At 49.1% G+C, this 17,964-nt stretch overlaps 1 protein-coding gene across 1 annotated transcript; it reads right to left on the bottom strand.

Moving 5' to 3' along the window:
* Positions 1–11,348: 11,348 nt before the first annotated feature.
* On the bottom strand, positions 11,349–15,500 carry FZD7 (frizzled class receptor 7). The gene has a single exon (XM_026121104.2). It carries the CDS (start codon positions 15,001–15,003, stop codon positions 13,291–13,293), a length of 1,713 nt encoding a protein of 570 aa, XP_025976889.2. The 5' UTR covers positions 15,004–15,500; the 3' UTR covers positions 11,349–13,290.
* Between the last annotated feature and the right edge of the window lie 2,464 nt (positions 15,501–17,964).

Here is a 17,964-nt window from a genome sequence, read left to right as displayed (position 1 = left end):
ATTTATTTCTGTTTCCAGTAGTGCTGGAAGTCTCACTTGCTGCAGATAATGTGGAAATGTTTACAGAACTGTTTACTTATAGGGAGAATTTTTAAGCCTAGAGACAGTCAGTATGAAAAATACCTTGTAGGTCAAGAAAAGGGACACTTGCACCTGAAGCTAAGAGTATTTTTTTAACCACAAGATGAGACAAATCAGACCTATGCTCTTCAGTCCACAAATGCCTGGTAAGTGCCCTGGCAGACTGATTAACTCCTGGTTAACTCTTAATTTGCTGGCCAGAAATGCTCTGATGACTGTGCAGTGGTTTTCCCTGGGAAGAGGCCAGGAAGCACTGGAGCACTGGTTCGCTTTGCAGCCTTCACTCTCCTGCTTCTCTCTGCACACAAAACGCAGCTGGTTCTGTTGGTTATCACTAGGCAGCTCTGCTGTAAGTGTTTCTTCGTCGAGCAGAGCGGGCCTCAGCCTGACTGCCAGAGCCGATAGGCTGGGTTTTGCCCCTTGGCTTGGGATCAAGGTTTGCGGAAGTTCAGGTCTAAGTGTGTGGGCTGCAGCATTGCAGCCCCTCGCCTCTGCGTGAGGAGGGGATTTTGGAGGCGCGCGCGGATGATGTTGCCCCTCTGCCTGCTGCAGCATGTGCTTGCAAGCATGGGCCGGGCGGTGGCCTGGGCCCTGCTCGCCGCGCTGCAGCTGGAGCAGCCCCGCTTGCTGAGCCGTCTGCTTCAGACGCTGGCGCTTTTCTGGGAATTGTGCTAATGTAATGATCAAAAGCTTGTGAAGGCAGCTGTTCCTGTAGGACGGCTTCTCTGTTTTGACTCTGTGTAGATGAGAACAGCAAGTTTTTTCCTTCTGACATATTTTGGGAAAACTCAAACTGTAGGAATGTGTCTGTGTGCAGAGGCTGGAGCCTGGGCCTCTGAGGCCGGCAAAGGTTTGAGTTCAGGACTGTGTTGTGGTTTGCCTCCTGCTCTCGTACTAGTATCCCACTAGTGGCACATGCCTCTGTGTGCGTACAAAGGTGGGAAGAGCCATAAATCCAGTGCTTAGCTTTGTAGTCTTTGATTTTTGCATTTATTTCTTATTCGAGCCTCCCTTCGTTGCTCCCCCAAAGTCCCCACTTGGCCTGAGGGGTTGTAGGTGATCAGAGGACCAGCCCTCCCGTGTCGCAGGCATAACCGTAGTGCCCGGATTTGCCCTTCAGTTGTAGGCACCGGGCAGTGCTGTGCAGCCCCGCTGCAGAAACCCTTGCTAACAGGAAGACATAGGTGTGCTCTAGGGACTGCTGCTTTGGATGTAAAGACCAGAAAAATATGAGAATAGCATTGTTTTCCATCTGACTTTCATGAGGACAAGTGACAGGCTTTAAAGTTTAAAATAGCACTATTAAAGCCGTATAAAAATGTACATATTCAAGACATGTCAGTAAGATGGGACATTGTCACAGAATAATGGGTACCAGATACGTGGCATTCAAAGTAGGGCGAAAAGGGGGAGACACTGATGTGATTCTCAGTTTCCTAGGGAGCAGAGAAAGAGAAATAAACAGAGAAGAGGGACAGCACGACACTCGTATACACCTGCCAGGGCAGGAGCGTGTGAGCGTGTGTCCTTATGCCCATTCATTTCAGAGGAGCGTATACGCCACAGCAGAGATGGCGCTCTCTCTGCCCTCCGCCAAGAACTCCCTAGCTGACATGGCATCGAAGCTGCCGCTAGCGTCTCACACCCTTCTGTATCGCCGAGTGCCGTCTGAAAAGTGGGGCCTGAGTTACAGGGCAGGCCGGATAACCTCGCATGGGCCCTCGCCGGGGATCACGCGGGTCAGCTGTGGGAGCTGCCGTGCTCCTGCTGGGAGAGGGCCCAGCTGGAGCTGCCCGGCCACTTTGTGGCCGCTGTGTTTTGCTGTGAGAAAGGCCTTGTCCCTCTGGAAGGTGGGTTGCCTCTTTCCCTGCCTCTGCTCTACGTGTGGCTGGTGCAGTAGTCTGTCTGCTTTCAGTGTTGACTTTGTAAATTGTGGTAGTAATGGTGCCTAGGGCTCTTCCTCCTGCGCGGGGGAATGACCAGCAGTGCGGCAGGGTGCCGGCGGGACGGTCCAGGGGCTGAGCGCTGAGAGGGGCGCGGATTTCTGTGGCAGTCGGGGAGGATTGGGGTTGTAAAGTGAGTAGGTGTTGGTCCTCGGGAAGAGGCTGATTGTCTGGGGGGGGGTGGGTTGGTGTGAGCACCCGCTCCCCTTCCCCCAGTCCCTGCCGCTTCCTCACAGACAAGTTTTCCCTTGCAAAAAGAAGGCATTCGACTCTGTCCTGTGGTCATGTGCCCTATTCCCCAAATGTTTGCACTCTGCCTTTGAGATAGCACAGGCTCTGTGTGCTATAGCCATATTGGGGCATCACTCAAACAGCACAGTTAAGGTTGTGTTTGCTCGTGTCTTAACTCTTTATTTACTGGTTTCCAAGGGAATGGCTAGCACTGACATTCTGGAGGGTACTGCATGCTCCTGGCAACCCTCGTGCATTTCTTCATCAGCAAATTTCTTATTTTTGCAAATTCATGGGAGAAACATGAGTTGGGCAGCATTCACGTTGGTCCCGGCAGTTTGCAGTTAGCATGTAGTTTGCCCTGGAGATGCCACTGCAGCTCTGTATGACTAAGTGCTCCTTCCCCGCCTGGACACTTCACTGCGCGCCGTGAGTGATAACGGCAGGCCTTCGCTCCGCGGGGAGGCCAGTCCTGCTGAGAAGGCGGCAGGAGTCGTCCCAGAGCAACGCCTGCCTGGAGGGGGGAGGCAGTCACGCGTTCACCTCGCGTGGGCTGTCAGCTGGCTGGCTACAAGCCAGCCGAGTCCGTGGCCAGCTCGTCCCCTTAGCCGGCAGGCAGGGCCAGGCAGGGGAGGCGTCAGGCCGAGCAGGCGCAGAGCAGGCTGCTCCCCGGAGCCACCTTTCCTGTGGCCAGCCTGGAAGCCAAGAAAGGCAAACGTACAGGGAGCTGTAGCTGTACTCGTAGGCATCGTGTGTCTCAGCCTCAATTGGTTTTGTTTCTCTCATCTTTCTTTGCTCCCCATGAACACTTTTCCCTAAATAACACTTCTAATCTCATTGAGCAAAGTGGAAAGTTTCTCTTTGCTGCTTTGTGCTCCTTGCCACTAGGTCTACGTGGTACAGATGAAGTGGGTCAGACTCTCTTGGTAATATGGGGCAAGCCATGCGCAAAACTGAGCCCCGTGTCTCCATGAGACTGCTCATGCTTCCAAAGCCGAGCTATCTGCCTTTGGCTGTCCTCCTCAGCCATCGCCTCGGTCCATCCAGTCTGCCCTTTAATGCCAGTGGCACCTATAGAGTTGCTTTAATGTTTTTCTTTCATTTTGGGTGCATTTCATTTAAGGAGCACTGAAACAAGACATTCAGGTATTTTCAACTTTTCCCCTTTGTGTCTTCTTTGAGTGAAGCAGTTCGGAGTGAACTGGTGAATTGTTTTGCTTAATTCACATCCATGTTTTGGCAGCGTTGGGGTGGAAGTGGTGGACTTTCTCCTTGCTCTGCAGCTCAATTATTTAACCATTTCACTAATCATTTATTGTAATATCCAGCAATTTTTTCTCCAAGGCAGATAACTGTTTTCCTTTTATGAACAAAATTGTTTCCTCACAGTCTGTTTTTCATTTTTAGTAAACAGTCAGCCAGCTAACAGTCCGACTGGCCAGCACCAGTCCCACTCAGCTGCAGATACTTTGCTGTGTGTGCTATCACACGGACCCCACACGGCAACACTTTGTACAACAACCAAAAAAAGACAGGCAGAAGAGGGCATGTGACAGTAAATCCCCTCATCTGAAGAGTCCACAGAGACTCTTCAGAGAAGAGGACATTCCTCACGCATGTTGCACAAAAGCCCCAAAGGTGGTGAGTGACAGTTCCCACTTTCATTTCTTTGGGAGGATCCAGTGTCATCACACATCTCTGCTTTGCCACTGGTGTTTGACTATTCCCCCATAGAAAGGAAAGCGCCAGCTCACTCTTTACCACGCTCTGCCTCTTAATGATCAATTATTTTTAATTGGAAGCTCTTGCATTGTGCACAGTTTTGAGGGGCCCCCATCGGGATCAGGGCTCTGGTAAGATGGGAATGGTACCAACACATACGTGAGGACAACAGAGACAGTTTTTGTCCCAAAGAGCATGATCTATTTAGAAAAGGCCAAAAAAAGAAATGGAGGTAAGGATGATTGGAAGAATTTGCAGAACATGGGCACGGTTGGGAAAAGTGTGAAAGTCTCCCGACCCCGAGTCAGGTGTCCTGTCGGCTGACACACACTGCTTTTCACTTACTAATAAAAATGTCACTGTCTGTGCAGAATTATATGTAAGGACAAATAAAATGGGCTGGTACCAGTGCAAAGAGCTTTACCAGTGAAATGAGATACAGCCAGGGCTGATTCTGAGAGCGGGTGGAGCCTGTGAAAGTACGGGTTGTTACGCCGCAGTCCTCCACAGGCTTATTTTATGCATATGTATATATGTATTGTCACTTCATCTTTAATGTCTGTATTCAGTTAATTTGTTAAGTCCGAGGTAGTTGTGAAATAGTGGCCAAAGGCCACTCTAGTTAAAAAAACCTGATTTTGATGAAAATCAATACTGCAATAGAAGAGTCGTTTAAATGAAATCACGGGGTCTGTCAGGATTGTTTTGTGAGAAAGGTTTATATTCAGTTTTAGTGTTGAGAGGTTTTTGTTAAGATTTAATTCAGCACTCTGTTCTGTAAGATCTTTACTTGAAGAAAATGAGAGGAATAAATCGTGAACTCTATTAGTTAATGTTAACTCTCTTAGTTAAATGGCAAAAACCTCAAGGAGTCTCAAAGACAGAGAACAGAATCGGTGTCAGTGGGGGCTGATGCAAAGCTCTGTGCCTTCAGAACAAGGAGAACTGATTAATGCCTCCTTGCAGATAAGTGATTTCTTACGGGCAAAGATGGTTCTGGCTCACAGTAAGTATGAAGTGTGGTCTTTTAAATCTTCTAAAGTGCAGATCCAGGATTTTGATTTAGCCTATCATAAAAGCAGAAAGTTGCCGTGGAATTTGGATCGGGGCTCTGAAGACCTGGCCCACCTCCTGCCCCTGGCTTGGAGCAGGAGCAGTCAGGCACGGGTGCCGGGTAGGCCCTTCGGTAAGGGCGCTGCGCTGTTCAGTCCCTTCTCGCGGTCGCTATCGGCGGAGAGGCCAGCTTTTGCCTTCATCTGCTTTGTGCCTGAATTCTGTAGACTTCATGAGTGTTGTTTCTGCAAATGCAATCGCTGATTTACTATCTTCAGGGAGCAGAATGTGTAAGGAAAAACAATATGAGTAAATCCTCTCTCTAGAAGGGCTTTCTCTCCGCTCACATAATACCGCTGCTCCCGGCCTGGTATGCGGAGTTGTGTAAGGGTGTCAAATGACATCCCTTTTACTGGCGCTGGGCCCGGTGGAATGCTGCTTTGCACATCTTGTAAAGTGAGGACGGGAAACGCTGCCTGAAACTTCTACATTTCACTGTTAATTAAAAAAAAAAAGAGAGAGAGAAAAGAAATTGAGAGGCAAGAGCATTACAAGTAAGAAATGCTCTTTTCATCATAGATGAAATAAAAAAGATTCCATCTTTATGTATAGTTTTTTTACCCTTTCTAAAGACTGACTCTCGCTTTAGATAATCAAAGCTGGCTTTGAACTAGCTCATACAAAAAAATCTTTTTTTCTTTAAAAATAGCCCTATAGATGTATATACATATCACAGCCTTTCATGCCTTTCATAGGTGGTTTCACATTCTGTGAGACTGTGCAAGTCCTGCGCGATCCAAAGCTCTCGCAGGCCCCACAACAAACAGCAGGGATGGGGGTGCGGGCACACCAGCGCCGTTAACACCAGGGTTTGATTAGCAGCTGCGTTGGGCAAGGGCCTTTTGATTTGCTCTCCTCACTGTGTTTTTGATGATGGATTTACCTACGATTGTAACTCTCAGTTGTTATTCTAGCATGTACTCACTATACGTGTGTGCACACACACATGCACAACCCACACAGAGCATTTTTGGAAGGAAGCCATGTCAGGCAACTGATCTGATTCATGGTTTAGGTAAATATTTTTGGAAGTAGCTCGCTTTCACTATCTTCTGTGAAAGCTAAGCTCTAAGTTATGTTTTTGTTTGTTTGGGATGGGGGAGAGATTTATAATTTAGAGCATGCTTTGATGCATTTAAGGATTTTTTTTGGTTTGTTGGTTTACATTATTTAGCAACAAAAAAAAAAGACGTCTGATGAAGGTGAATTGGTGCATAAGCCTCTCACAGGGAAGGCTGGCACCAAGGCAACACAAATGTTAACTGCAGTCAGCCTAGATGCCTCTATTTCGTTGGTGAAAGAAGTGTAGTAGTCTCATGCTGTTCCTTGTTGTTGAGGCAGGAAAATGTCCAAAGAGCCAACTAATCCTTCTACTTGGCCATCTTTATAAAAAGAAAAATGTTGTTGGAGGTCATGGTAGCAGAAAAAAACACTGAGGAGCTAAGTGAGAGTGTGAAAACATGGCAGGGAAGGTAGGTTCTCACTGTTAGGGACAGTCATGAAATGAAGCCTTGGAGACCTGATTTAAGCCTACTAGTATGATTTAGATCCTGCCTGCTGCGGGCTGAAGGTAACTGTAATGATTTGGAGAGAGACAGCAGAGGTGTCCTTGAGCCCATTGACAATAGCTGCTTTCATAGCTTATAGAAAATCGGAGATTGAGGGGTACCAGAAGACCTAAGCGCAGACAGGCCCAAATCCATATTTCTGTTATGTGTAAGCACCAGAACAACCCAAGACAGTCCATTTTGTTGCTTTTGATTTTCATGAATGCCCTAGTTCAGTGAAATTTTCTAATTACCTCGCTTGTGTCTTTTTACCTGCTCACACCTTCTGTTTGAGCCCTGGCTAGAGTGATGCTGCTGTGAAAGCATGTGCTCAGCCAGCCTATTTTTAGGTAACATATTGGAAAATACACAAATAATTTATTCCAGCTGGTGGTCTTCATTTGGCTTGCTCGAAATGGGGCCTATTTCAAAACATCAGGCTACAGAATCAAGATCTGACAGAGGTATTTATATAAACCCTATTAGCATTGTATTTCATTTCCTCCAATCTTGAATGTATTTATTCTCACAACATTCCTACGATATAGGGAAGTGCCACTGTTTCAATTTTACAGACAAGGAATTTGAGACAGAAAAGAAGTGAGATTTTCCAGTCAATTATCAAGGCATGTCCCAAAGGACATGGGAAATTAAGCACCTATGAGAAGTGCTTTCCATGTACCTGTCTGCATCTTTAGCTATCTGAATACTGCTGAAAGTCTGACTGTGATCTCTCCACCATCTGTGACGGTGCAGGTGATGGAGCACTCATCCTCCAAATCCCAGTTGCTGGAACATCCCTTTGTGTCCATCTGGGCCAGATGATATATTTTTCTTTTGCTACAGCCCCTGTGAGAATTCCCCATTCCCCATAAGCTTTTTCTTAAGCCCCTATGCAGGTTAACCTGAGAAAAGGACAGTACTGCGAGAATAGCCTTATTCCTTGCCCAGCCTGCAAACACCACTGTCTTTTGGCTGATTATTTTGAGAACAGTGCTGGAATTTCCAGTACCTCCAGTATAGCTGGAGTTAGTGAGGAACTGAGCCGCCTCTTTTTTTCCTAGTTGTCATCCTGGCTTTTGGGATGGATCCTCCTGTTACGAGCAGGGTTTGTGGCTGCCCTGGTGACCACATGATAGGGTTAATTTCCAAGACCTGTGCAGCCAAAGTTGACTCATATAGACTATTCCCCTAGGCAGTATACACTGATTTTCCACCTGCATTTGTAAGAGTATCATGCTTGGTAAGAATATCATGCTTAAGCAAAGGGTTGGCTATAACCAAAGTCGTGACACAGCTAGGCCAGCCGCAGTGAACATGTTGTTGCTAGCAGGATTTTCTGACTAATATGGATAAGTGATCCCCCCCCCCACCCCCCCCCAGTTTACAGTTGTTATTAAAAATGTGCTCTAGGCCCTGCCTATTCCTGCTCTTTATCCGTACTTCTATTTCTCCCAGCCCCATAGCTTCCGGGCATCGCTGGGCTGGCTGGACAGAGGGGACCGGGCTAGGTAGAGGAGCACTTATCTAGGACCCTGCTTGGGCCTGTCCTCCCTGGGCACCAGTTACCCGAATCCCATTCAACTGATGCCGTGCTTGAACTCGGCCTTTAAATGACGAAGAGAAAGCGCGCGGTGCCCCACTGCTGCCGGTTCAGCTCCGAGATGAGCGCCGCCGGGCCCTGCCACGGGCCGCCTCGGCCAGCCGCAGCGGGCTTTGGGCAGCACCACGGCCTGCCCGGCCTGCTCTGGTGGCAAAGCAAACCAGCCGCCTGAGTCCTGTTAAAGCCTGGCGTACATATTGTCGTTGTGTAGTTTGAGCATCATTTTAGTCAAAATTTGTCACTTCTAAGTGGGGCATTTGGCAGCTTGCCACTCACTGTATTTATTCTCCCAATCCTATATTATCCTGTGCAGTGCTGCAGCTGCCAAAACCACACGCTTATGTTGGCATGAAACAGCTATCCCGGTTTATACAGGACAGGCTTGGCAATGGTCTATCTCAGTGAGCAGTCGTAGTGTTGAAAGATTCAGAGTCGTCTTCTCCTCTCCAAGCAACAGACCGAATTTCTTTCAGCAGGATTCATGATTTTAAATAATAGGAGTCGACGGTAAGAGTGAGAGCAGACTGTATACAAAGTACTTGTAAGGTCTGGAAGGAGGTGAGAATGAGATGCAGAAAGAGAAGACTATTTAAGATACAAGCTAGTAATTTGGTTTCTAAACCCATGAGAAATTATAAATAATGTTTGCTGTTGCCAGTTGCTGAATACAGAGAAGTGTGGGGTTTTTTACATGCATGCAAAGCTATTGGTTGTGGTGAAGCACTTGGACAAAAACACTCAATCACTGGTGTGGCTATTTCACCAAAAATAAACCCAAACAAACGCTGACATATTATAAAAGCACGTTTTTCTGTGTAGACAGGCCTGCCGTTGCCACTGCTATTCGTGAACTCCAGCACTGTTAAAGCCTTCTGTTTAACTTACTTTCTTATACAAAGTGAAACACTAATGTCTCTGAAACTGGTGAACCAAACAGTAAATGTTATATATTTTTCATGAAAATGTGGTATACACCCTAAAATTACAGGGATATTTGTCAGTGATAACCATTACTTGCTGAGGTCTTCTGTGTTGCAAAAAATGCTGCATACAAAAGGGCCAAAGATGGGGGGTACAAAACTCTTCTTAAACTTAAAAAAAAAAAAAAAAAAAAAAAAAAAAAGTTAACTGAAAGTAGACTTAAAGATTAGTTGAAGAAAAATTGCTTCACAGTGATTAGCAAAAGTTTCTTTTTCCTCCTGCTTTCCAGATTGCTTTACAAAGGTTTTTTTAAATTGTGCTCCATTATGAAAGTAAGTAACTGTGACTTCATTATCAGAATAGCAATAGAGATTTTTATTCCAGAAGGCCAGGCACTATCACTACTTGAAATTCTCCAAATTGTTTCCACTGTGAGCAAATTCAGTCTTGATGCAAGTTACATCTGCTTAAAAGTTAACAGCAATTGCTTCTACTTTACGCTGGCATCAAATTTCACCTACAATCTCAGATTTAAAAAATCAGGTTAAATCTCAGGGTTTGGATAGCTTTGAGTAAGTGAATTTAAATCCAAAGTCCTTAAAATGAAATATTGAAATAAAAGCATTCAACTTTAGTGGTTTTGGGTTGAAACGGAGACATTTCCTTTCAGATAGGAATGTCTCACGTGAACTACACACAGAGAAAAGGTCTATTTAAGTTTTTCCACATGTGGACAAAAACTAGCTGTCATGCCTAAATGCAGTTTCTCGTCTGTCTGGAGAAGAGGAGTGGCGAGCGGACAGGAGCACGGAGAGAGGCAGCCTGTGCGAGCTGCAAGCTTAGCTGTCCGCAAGGTGTTCAGGGATAGTTGTGTAGTGAGCAGCGCAGCTGTGGCCAGGCAGCGCGGGGGCTTCGGGCACCCCAGTGCTCCCCAGCTCGCGCAGCGCCGGTGGGTGCAGCCGCCCCAGCCCCCAGCGAGGGATTAATGGGAGGAAACGCTTAGAGAAAGGTTCAGGTTTCCCAAGCGAGCAGAGTGAAACCACCGCAGCAAGTATGGGTGAGCTCGTGGCACAGAGCAGCCTGAAGCAGCCCGACTTTGGGAAAGCAAAGGCTGTGGAGAAAAGGGAGTTGACAAGAGAGAAAGATTCTGGGAGCAGCTAGAGGGGCTCTGAAGTGGAAGAGGTGACTTTATAGAAAGGCAGCATTGAGTGGGGCTCGCTCCGGAAGTAACTTTAAGTTAGTATTTCACACACCTTAAATGTAAATGGTTGTTTCATTGAAGAACAGTGTCCAAATAAAAGCTATTGCAGTGTTCAAGTAAATAAAATAGTGCAGGGCCATGCAACTGGAGCAACCACAATAGCATCCAGCTATTGCATCCTAATTCTCTACTCTGCAAATTTTTTTTTTAATATAGCCATCTTTCAAGGCAAAGGGAGGGTGACAAACCCAGTAAATAGCTAGACATTACAAAAGAAAAGCTGGTGATGATCAACATTTCACAGGCGTAAAACTGTTTGCTGTGGCACTTTCCATACCAGCAACAACACATCTTGGGATCAAAACATTCATTTTGGTTAAAAACAAAATAAAATAGACCACTCCATTGAAGCTATCAGATTACAGTCATAAGAAAGACTGTAGGCTTCAGGCTAGCTATTAAGATTAAAGTAAAATTCACCTGAGCAAAACTGGAGACAGTGAAAGAGCTGGGGGGAAAAAAAAACAGTTCAAAATACTGCCCCGTGATAGCTATTGAAAAGGATCTTGTTTTTCCCCCAGAACACTCTACTAGCCAAACCTATGATTTAATTTATAACCCTTGTAGCACCCTCCAGTTCTCAGTCTCAACACCCCTTTGGAATGGGAAAAGAGCATTATCCTTATTTTATAGATAAGGAAACTGGTTTATCAGCTTGCCCTCAGCAAGAAGCAGAGCCTGGAATAAAACTTGGCTAGGATGCAAGTACCTCAAGTGAGGGCAAACATGCCTTTAAAACAGCCTCAAAATGCAATCTTCTTTTGTTAGGGGCCATTAGAGTTCCTGATAGTTGTGTATTTACCCAAAAGTCACTTCCATCTCCCACAGCAAAGTCTTTAGGGAGGGGAAAAAGGGGGAGGGACTCAGATGTTCCCTTTCTGTAGCATTCAACTTGTTCAGAGACTGGAAGAACTTCATCAGAGCCCTTGTATTAAAAATTATTTATTTAGTGATCTGTACATGGGATGAAGCAGGGCCTCATACAGACCTTCCAAAAAAATCAAGTAAAAACATAAATACATATTTTCTTACAAAAAATGAGATTTACAAAATATACATACTGCACTTGTCTTACAGTTTTTTTCCCCCCCACGTGCACATTATAAAAGACAAAAACCCAAGCCCTACAAGGCTGAGATCAGATATGCTGGAGGATTTGGCTGATGGGCTGTTCCTCATGCCCAGACTACTGGTATGTCTTCAGACAGCAGCAGTCTGCCCCCTCACCCTGAACATTTTTTTTTCCTTTTAAGTTTAATTCCAGACACTTTCACCCCCCCAAAATGAAGAGCAGCTATAGGGTGGAGACTTGCTAAAAATCCACAATTTCCTATTTTGTCCGTAGGCAAGAATATATAAACACACACACATATATATATTTATAAAAACAAACCCTTCAGTGAATATAAAGGTAGAGTAGTATTTAAAAATAAAATATTAAAGAGTCAACATAAAAATTTAAGAATAGAAAAATTTGTCACATTTCCAAAAAAAGCTGCATCTGATGATTAATTTTTGAATGTCTTTCCTTCCAAGAGGTGATCGGTGGAAACAAACAGCTGTACTTTTAGCTAAAAATTGAAGAAGGTTTGTCATAGTAGCTGCTTTCTTTTAAAACCCAAACCCAACTGTCCCCAGCCCCTCCTGCACCACGAGTCATTGTAACGCGGTGCGGGGATTCGGAGGAGCTGGCAAACTGGTCCATCGTGAGCAGAAAGTATTCGCCCTGTCCCCAGCACCTGGCTGCACAGTGCCTTTATCTGCAGCAGCCTCGCTGCAAAGCGGGGGAGAAAGCAGGTTTACTGGAACGAGGCGGGGGGAGAAAAAAGCAGCATCTTTATCCTACATATTTTAATGGATCTTGTTTTGGCAAGTGTTCTCAGTTATGCTCTGCTTTCCCTCTCTTTAAGCCTCGCATTTCCTTCAGCTCAGGAAAGCAACCCATACTGAACAGTACGGAGAAAACATCCTGCCTCCTCCTCTTTCATAAAAGGAATGTTTATTTCTGCGAGCTCCTCACATCCAGGGGTGAACCTCAACGACTTCTTTTTGTTAGTTTGCCCATAAAAACCGATCCCATGCTTATGCCTTTCTACATAGAAAACACTTTTGTTTCCCGCTTTGTCTCCTATAACAAAGGCAAGGGGGAAAAGCCTTCTGCTGAAAAGCAACAAGTCATCTCTTTTCAGGGGGTGGAATAGCAACCGCCTCCTTCCCCACAGCAGCAAGAACACCACACTCAAGGCAGAATTTTCACTTTAAAGTAATTAAAACAGGTATCACTGAGGAGGAAAAAAAAAGCAACTTCTAAGCTGACAGAATAGAGGCATCTCAACAGCACACGATCTGGACTGGCAGCTTGTTGTACAGTACTCACGTGATTGCTCCACTGTGGTTCAATGAGCAGCCGGTAACCTGGGGCTCAGAAGTTGCCCTGCGTGAGCTGCAATTTGACCCCAGGAATTCAGAGATAGTTTGGCTACTTCTTGGCAGGGGCAGCTCAATGGATGTGGCTTTCCCTCTCTCCCATCTCATCCAAAGCAAGGCAGGACGTTTTTAGCTGAGTTTTTCCCCCCCTCCGCCCAGGGAAGAGGTATGGGAACTTCTACTCTCCCACCCCACCAGTGGCCTGAGGACCCTTTTCTGTGCTCTTCCAATTAGCTGGGCATAAGCACCCTTGGACACGGGGCATCTGGTCCTTCATGCAAAGATTCTTTTTCCCCCCCGGGAAGAAGCAAAAGTTTTGGAAAGCCTCCCCTTCCTCCTCCTTTGGGGAGCCATCACCTCCCTTCTGCTGGGTATCCCGTGTGTGTGTGTGTGTGTGTGTGTGTGTGTGTGTGTGTGCACACCAGAGGGGACAGGAGGGTCTCATACTGCTGTCTCTCCCTTGCTGCCGGTGCTGAGTCTGTGGTAGAAGCGTCGCCAGGACTGAAGGGTTTTGCCAGACCAGATCCAGAAGCCAGTTGTGATACCAACAATCATGGTCATGAGGTACTTGATCATGAAGACAGTGAAGTCAGGGCTCATAGGGGCAAAGTGGCTGGGACAGGGCACAGCATAGGATTTGCAGGTCTGGAGGAGCCACGTCTTCTCCCAGGTGCCACGGAAGGCCTGCTCGTAGAAGTAACATGCCAGGACAATGGTGGCGGGCACTGTGTAGAGGACGCTGAAGACACCAATGCGCACCATCAGCTTCTCCAGTTTCTCTGTCTTGGTGCCATCGTGCTTCATGATGGTTCGGATGCGGAACAAGGACACAAAGCCAGCAAGCAAGAACGAAGTGCCAATGAACAGGTACACAAACAAGGGTGCCAGCACAAAGCCTCGCAGGGAGTCCACGCTGTAGATGCCTACATAACACACCCCGCTGAGCACATCCCCGTCCACCTGCCCCATGGCCAAGATAGTGATGGTTTTGACAGCAGGCACAGCCCAAGCAGCCAGGTGAAAGTACTGGGAGTTGGCCTCGATGGCTTCATGGCCCCACTTCATACCAGCAGCCAGGAACCAAGTGAGGGACAGGATGACCCACCAGATGGAGCTGGCCATGCCAAAGAAGTAGAGGATCATGAAGAGGATGGTGCAACCTTCTTTCTTCGTGCCCTGGGCCACAGTGCGGTAGCCGTCCTCAGAGAAGCGTTCTAGGCACACCACCCGCTCCTCCAGCAAGAAGCCCGCTGCATAGGCCACCGCCACCATGAAGTAGCAGCCCGAGAGGAAGATGATGGGCCGCTCCGGGTAGCTGAAGCGACGCATGTCCACCAAGTAGGTGAGCACGGTGAAGAGGGTGGAGGCGCAGCAGAGCACAGACCACACGCCGACCCACAGCCGGGCAAACCGCACCTCCGCCTCCTTGAAGTACATCAGCCCGTTGGGCCGGGCTGGCTCGCAGGGGGCCCCGCAGTCCCGTTCCCCCAGGAAGCGGTAGCCCAAGTAGGGGGGCACCTTGAGCTGCCGGGGGCAGGAGAAGGAGAAGCCGCCGGGGGGCTGCGGTGGGGTGAGGAAGTCCGGGAGGTAGCCTGCCGTGGGGTGGGCCGTGGCACCCCTGCCCGCCCCGCCAGCAGGCCCCGGCGGCGCGTCCGACGTGTTCTGCCCCACGCAGATCTCGCCCGCGCCGTGGACAGGAAAGTTCTCGCAGCGCAGCCGCTCGGGCCACTGGAAGCCGAACTTGTTCATGAGGGCCTCGCAGCCCTGGCGGGCCCGCTCGCACAGGGAGCGGCACGGCGGGATGGCCTGCTCCAGCACCGTGCACACCGGCGCGTACATGGAGCACAGGAAGAACTTGAGCTCGGCCGAGCACTGCACCTTCACCAGCGGGTAGAACTGGTGCACCTCCAGCCCCGCGTCCTCCTGGTTGGTGTGGCCCAGCAGGTTGGGCAGGATGGTCTGGTTGTAGGCGATATCCGTGCACAGCGGGATGGAGATGGGCTGGCAGAAGCCGTGGTCCGGCACCGAGATGCCCTTCTCGCCGTGGTACTGCTGCGCCGCCGCGCCCGCGGGGGGCCCCAGCAGCGCGCCCAGCAGCGCCGCCAGGCCCAGCCAGCGGCCGCCGCCGCCCGCCGCCGCGCCGCCGCCGCGCATCGCCGCCGCGCCGGGGGGCTCAGAGCCCGCGGGGCATGGGCGGCGCCGCCGGGGCCCGCCGCCGCCGCGGCGCTCCGCCGCCCGGCCGCCCCCGCGGGGACTTTCCGGAGGCGAAACCCGCGAGGCACCAACCTGCCGGAGTCGCTCGGCAGCTCCGCGCGGGGTCCCGCGGCGGCGGTGGCGGTGGCGGCGACGCGCCGGCTCCGCTCGGCGCCGGGATCTGCGTTACGGCTAAACGGATTGGGACCGCGCCGGCTGATCCGTGTGCTTTACTCGGGGGCTTAAGGAACTTTTAAAATCCAATTACTGCGCGATGCGATGCGATCCGCCCCGCAGCTCCGCTCCCGACGGGCCCCGCTCCGGGGGGGGGGGGGGGGGGGGTGGTGGTGGTGGCGGCGGCGCTCCGCTCCGCGCCCGCGGCAGCGTCGCTCCGACACCGCCCGCGCCGCCGTCCGGCCGTCCCGCCCGCGCGGCGCCCGCAGAGGCACATATACGTGCGGGCCCCGCCCCCGCCGGGCCCATTCACAAACCGCGCCGGGGGCGGGGCCGGCGGCCGCCCGCCCGCCAATCGCCGCGCCCGCCCGCCGCCAGCGCGGAGGGGCGGGGCCGGGCCGGGGCGGGAAGAAAGTGGCGGAGGAGAAGTTGGGCCGGAGTTTGGCGCGGCCGGGCGGCGGCGGGGGGCGGTCGGGCCCGGGGAGCCGCGATCGCCTCGGAGCAGGGCGGCCGCTGCCCGCGCCGCCGCTGCTTTGCGGCGGCAGGATAAGCGCTTCGTTCGTGCAGGTCCGAGCTCTAGCGAGGAGAAGGCAGCTTTTTCTGAAAAAGTCCGGTGTTCCCTAAGCAAGGAGAAATTTTAGATCCACGTCTGCGCTGGTGCGGTCCCGTCGAGAGGCTCTAAAAGGTCGTTAGAAAGCAGTAGCTCCTCCGCGGAGGAGGCCCGGCTGGCTCTGAGAGACCGCGCTGCAGGACAGGAGCGGGATGGCGTCCGTGCCGCCGAGCACACCTAGGGCTAGGCCCCTGCGCGTGGGCGACGGCCGGAGGTGTGGGTTTCGCAGCGTGCTTGTGTTTTGGGGTGCAGCGCCAACACGGGCTGCTGGAGTCGTCCTGCTGCTGGGATGTGGCACAGGCGAAGAGAGGCTCTTCTGCAGCACAGAAAAAGAGTACATACTCACGAGGAGTCCTGCGAGAGCAGCTGCTCTTCCCTTGGTCCTGGCCTGTGAGGACCTCTGGGCAAAGAGATTCTGGGACCGAGGTTTATTCCGCCCGCTTGAGCCTTCCCTTTGAGGGTGGAGATCTCCTGAACGATACTATCCAAATCGTTGCCTCTTTTATTCAGGACTGTGCTCATTTTAGTGAGTAAGCAAATACATATCACCCCATAGAGCAGATCAAGAGAGCAGAGTTTGGCTCTGGGAGCTCAAACAGCAATTGCTGGACAAATGTTTCCCATAGCCTCTCCTGCTCCTGAACAACAGTTCCTCATACCAGTAAGGCCATGGAGCTATAGCTTTTGTTATGTTTGCCAAGAGATGCTGACAGTTATAAATGGGCTTGCTCAAATAAATTTACTACTCTAAAAGTGGACGTGTTTTTAAAAATAATACTCTACTCTTCAAAATATGTATGTGGCAGGATTAGCTATTCAAGGTTGTAGCAGCTGTTTCTGGAATACAAATAAGTCCTTTCTTCATTCTCAAGGATAGTTGTTTGAGGGCATCTTAGAGAAATTTCAGTTTTTCAGTTTGGTAAGGTTTGTTTTCTGGATAACATGCTTTTGTAAACCTAGTGACTAAGCAGCTTTTTCTGATACACTTCACCTAAATGATCTCCCGTCGAAAAAGCTTCCATGAACTTGTCTACTGTAGTATTTGCTCTTTGGCTGTCAGTAACATTTTAAAAGATTATTCTTTTCATTTTTTCCCCCTATACATCTTTCTGTAACAGTCCATGAGCCACTGAGTCGCCTATCTTTAATAATCACCTTAGAGCTTCTATTTTTCTCTTTGGCATATATGACTGACTTCATCTGCAAAGCATTTTGTGATATTTGCTCTGAAAAATGTTGGATGAAAGGATGTGTTTCACTGGCATGCAATGGCAATGCAGAGCAAGGCAGCTAACTGCAGACCTCTGCCCCATGCATTGCCCCTTCTGATTCCTGTATATGAGGAGAGAGATTCACAGCTGGTAGAATGGCATTGCAAGAGAGCATCTTTTCAAACAGAAAATTAGGTTTTAGTAATATGGGAACAGTGACAGAAGCTATTCAGAATACAGAATGTCAAATCAAGTGGCAAGACTGTAATTAGGTATTTACAAGTCATGTAGCAGATGGCATCAGTGGTTTCCCTTGTTTTCTACCAGGCCCATTCGTTAGAGTCATTCCTCTGACCCATGGTAAGGAAAAAAAAGACAACTGGGAGTTCTGGTACTTGCTGTAAAAGCTGTATGGCTTTGTTGCATTTCTGTTGACCATAATGTAGCATCAGAGTGCAGCAAGAGAAAAAAAGAAGTTGAACGGTAGACAGAAAGGGAAAGCTGTATCTTAAATTATTTCTTGGTGAGATAAGAGGAGAGTAAGCTTTCCATGTGGAATGATGCTGCTAGGCCATTCCAGGTGGCAGGAATGTGCAACAGGGTTTACTTTGATGGAGGAAGAAAGTCTCTTGGGCATGTTACCCAATGCCAGTTTTTTTTTTCCTACAAACATAGACCCACTGGGAGGTGGGACGCAACCACTGAGAGAGTAGACAGCAGTCCCAGAATGGCAGATTGTGGCCCAAGGAAAGCTCAGGCTGCCAAGTCAGTCTAGGACATACTGACACCTTTCCGTGGGGAGAAAAACACCCCAAAACAACAGCAAACTCCAGGGTTCTGGATTGCAGGTTACCCCAGAACATCCCTAACTCTAAGTAGCATCAGCCATGATTCAAATGAGAGCAAACTTGTGCTTGTCTCCTGTTT

Source organism: Dromaius novaehollandiae, chromosome 7, assembly GCF_036370855.1.
Source record: "Dromaius novaehollandiae isolate bDroNov1 chromosome 7, bDroNov1.hap1, whole genome shotgun sequence".
Taxonomy (NCBI): Eukaryota; Metazoa; Chordata; class Aves; order Casuariiformes; family Dromaiidae; genus Dromaius; species Dromaius novaehollandiae.
This window is presented reverse-complemented; position numbering and strand designations above follow the sequence as displayed.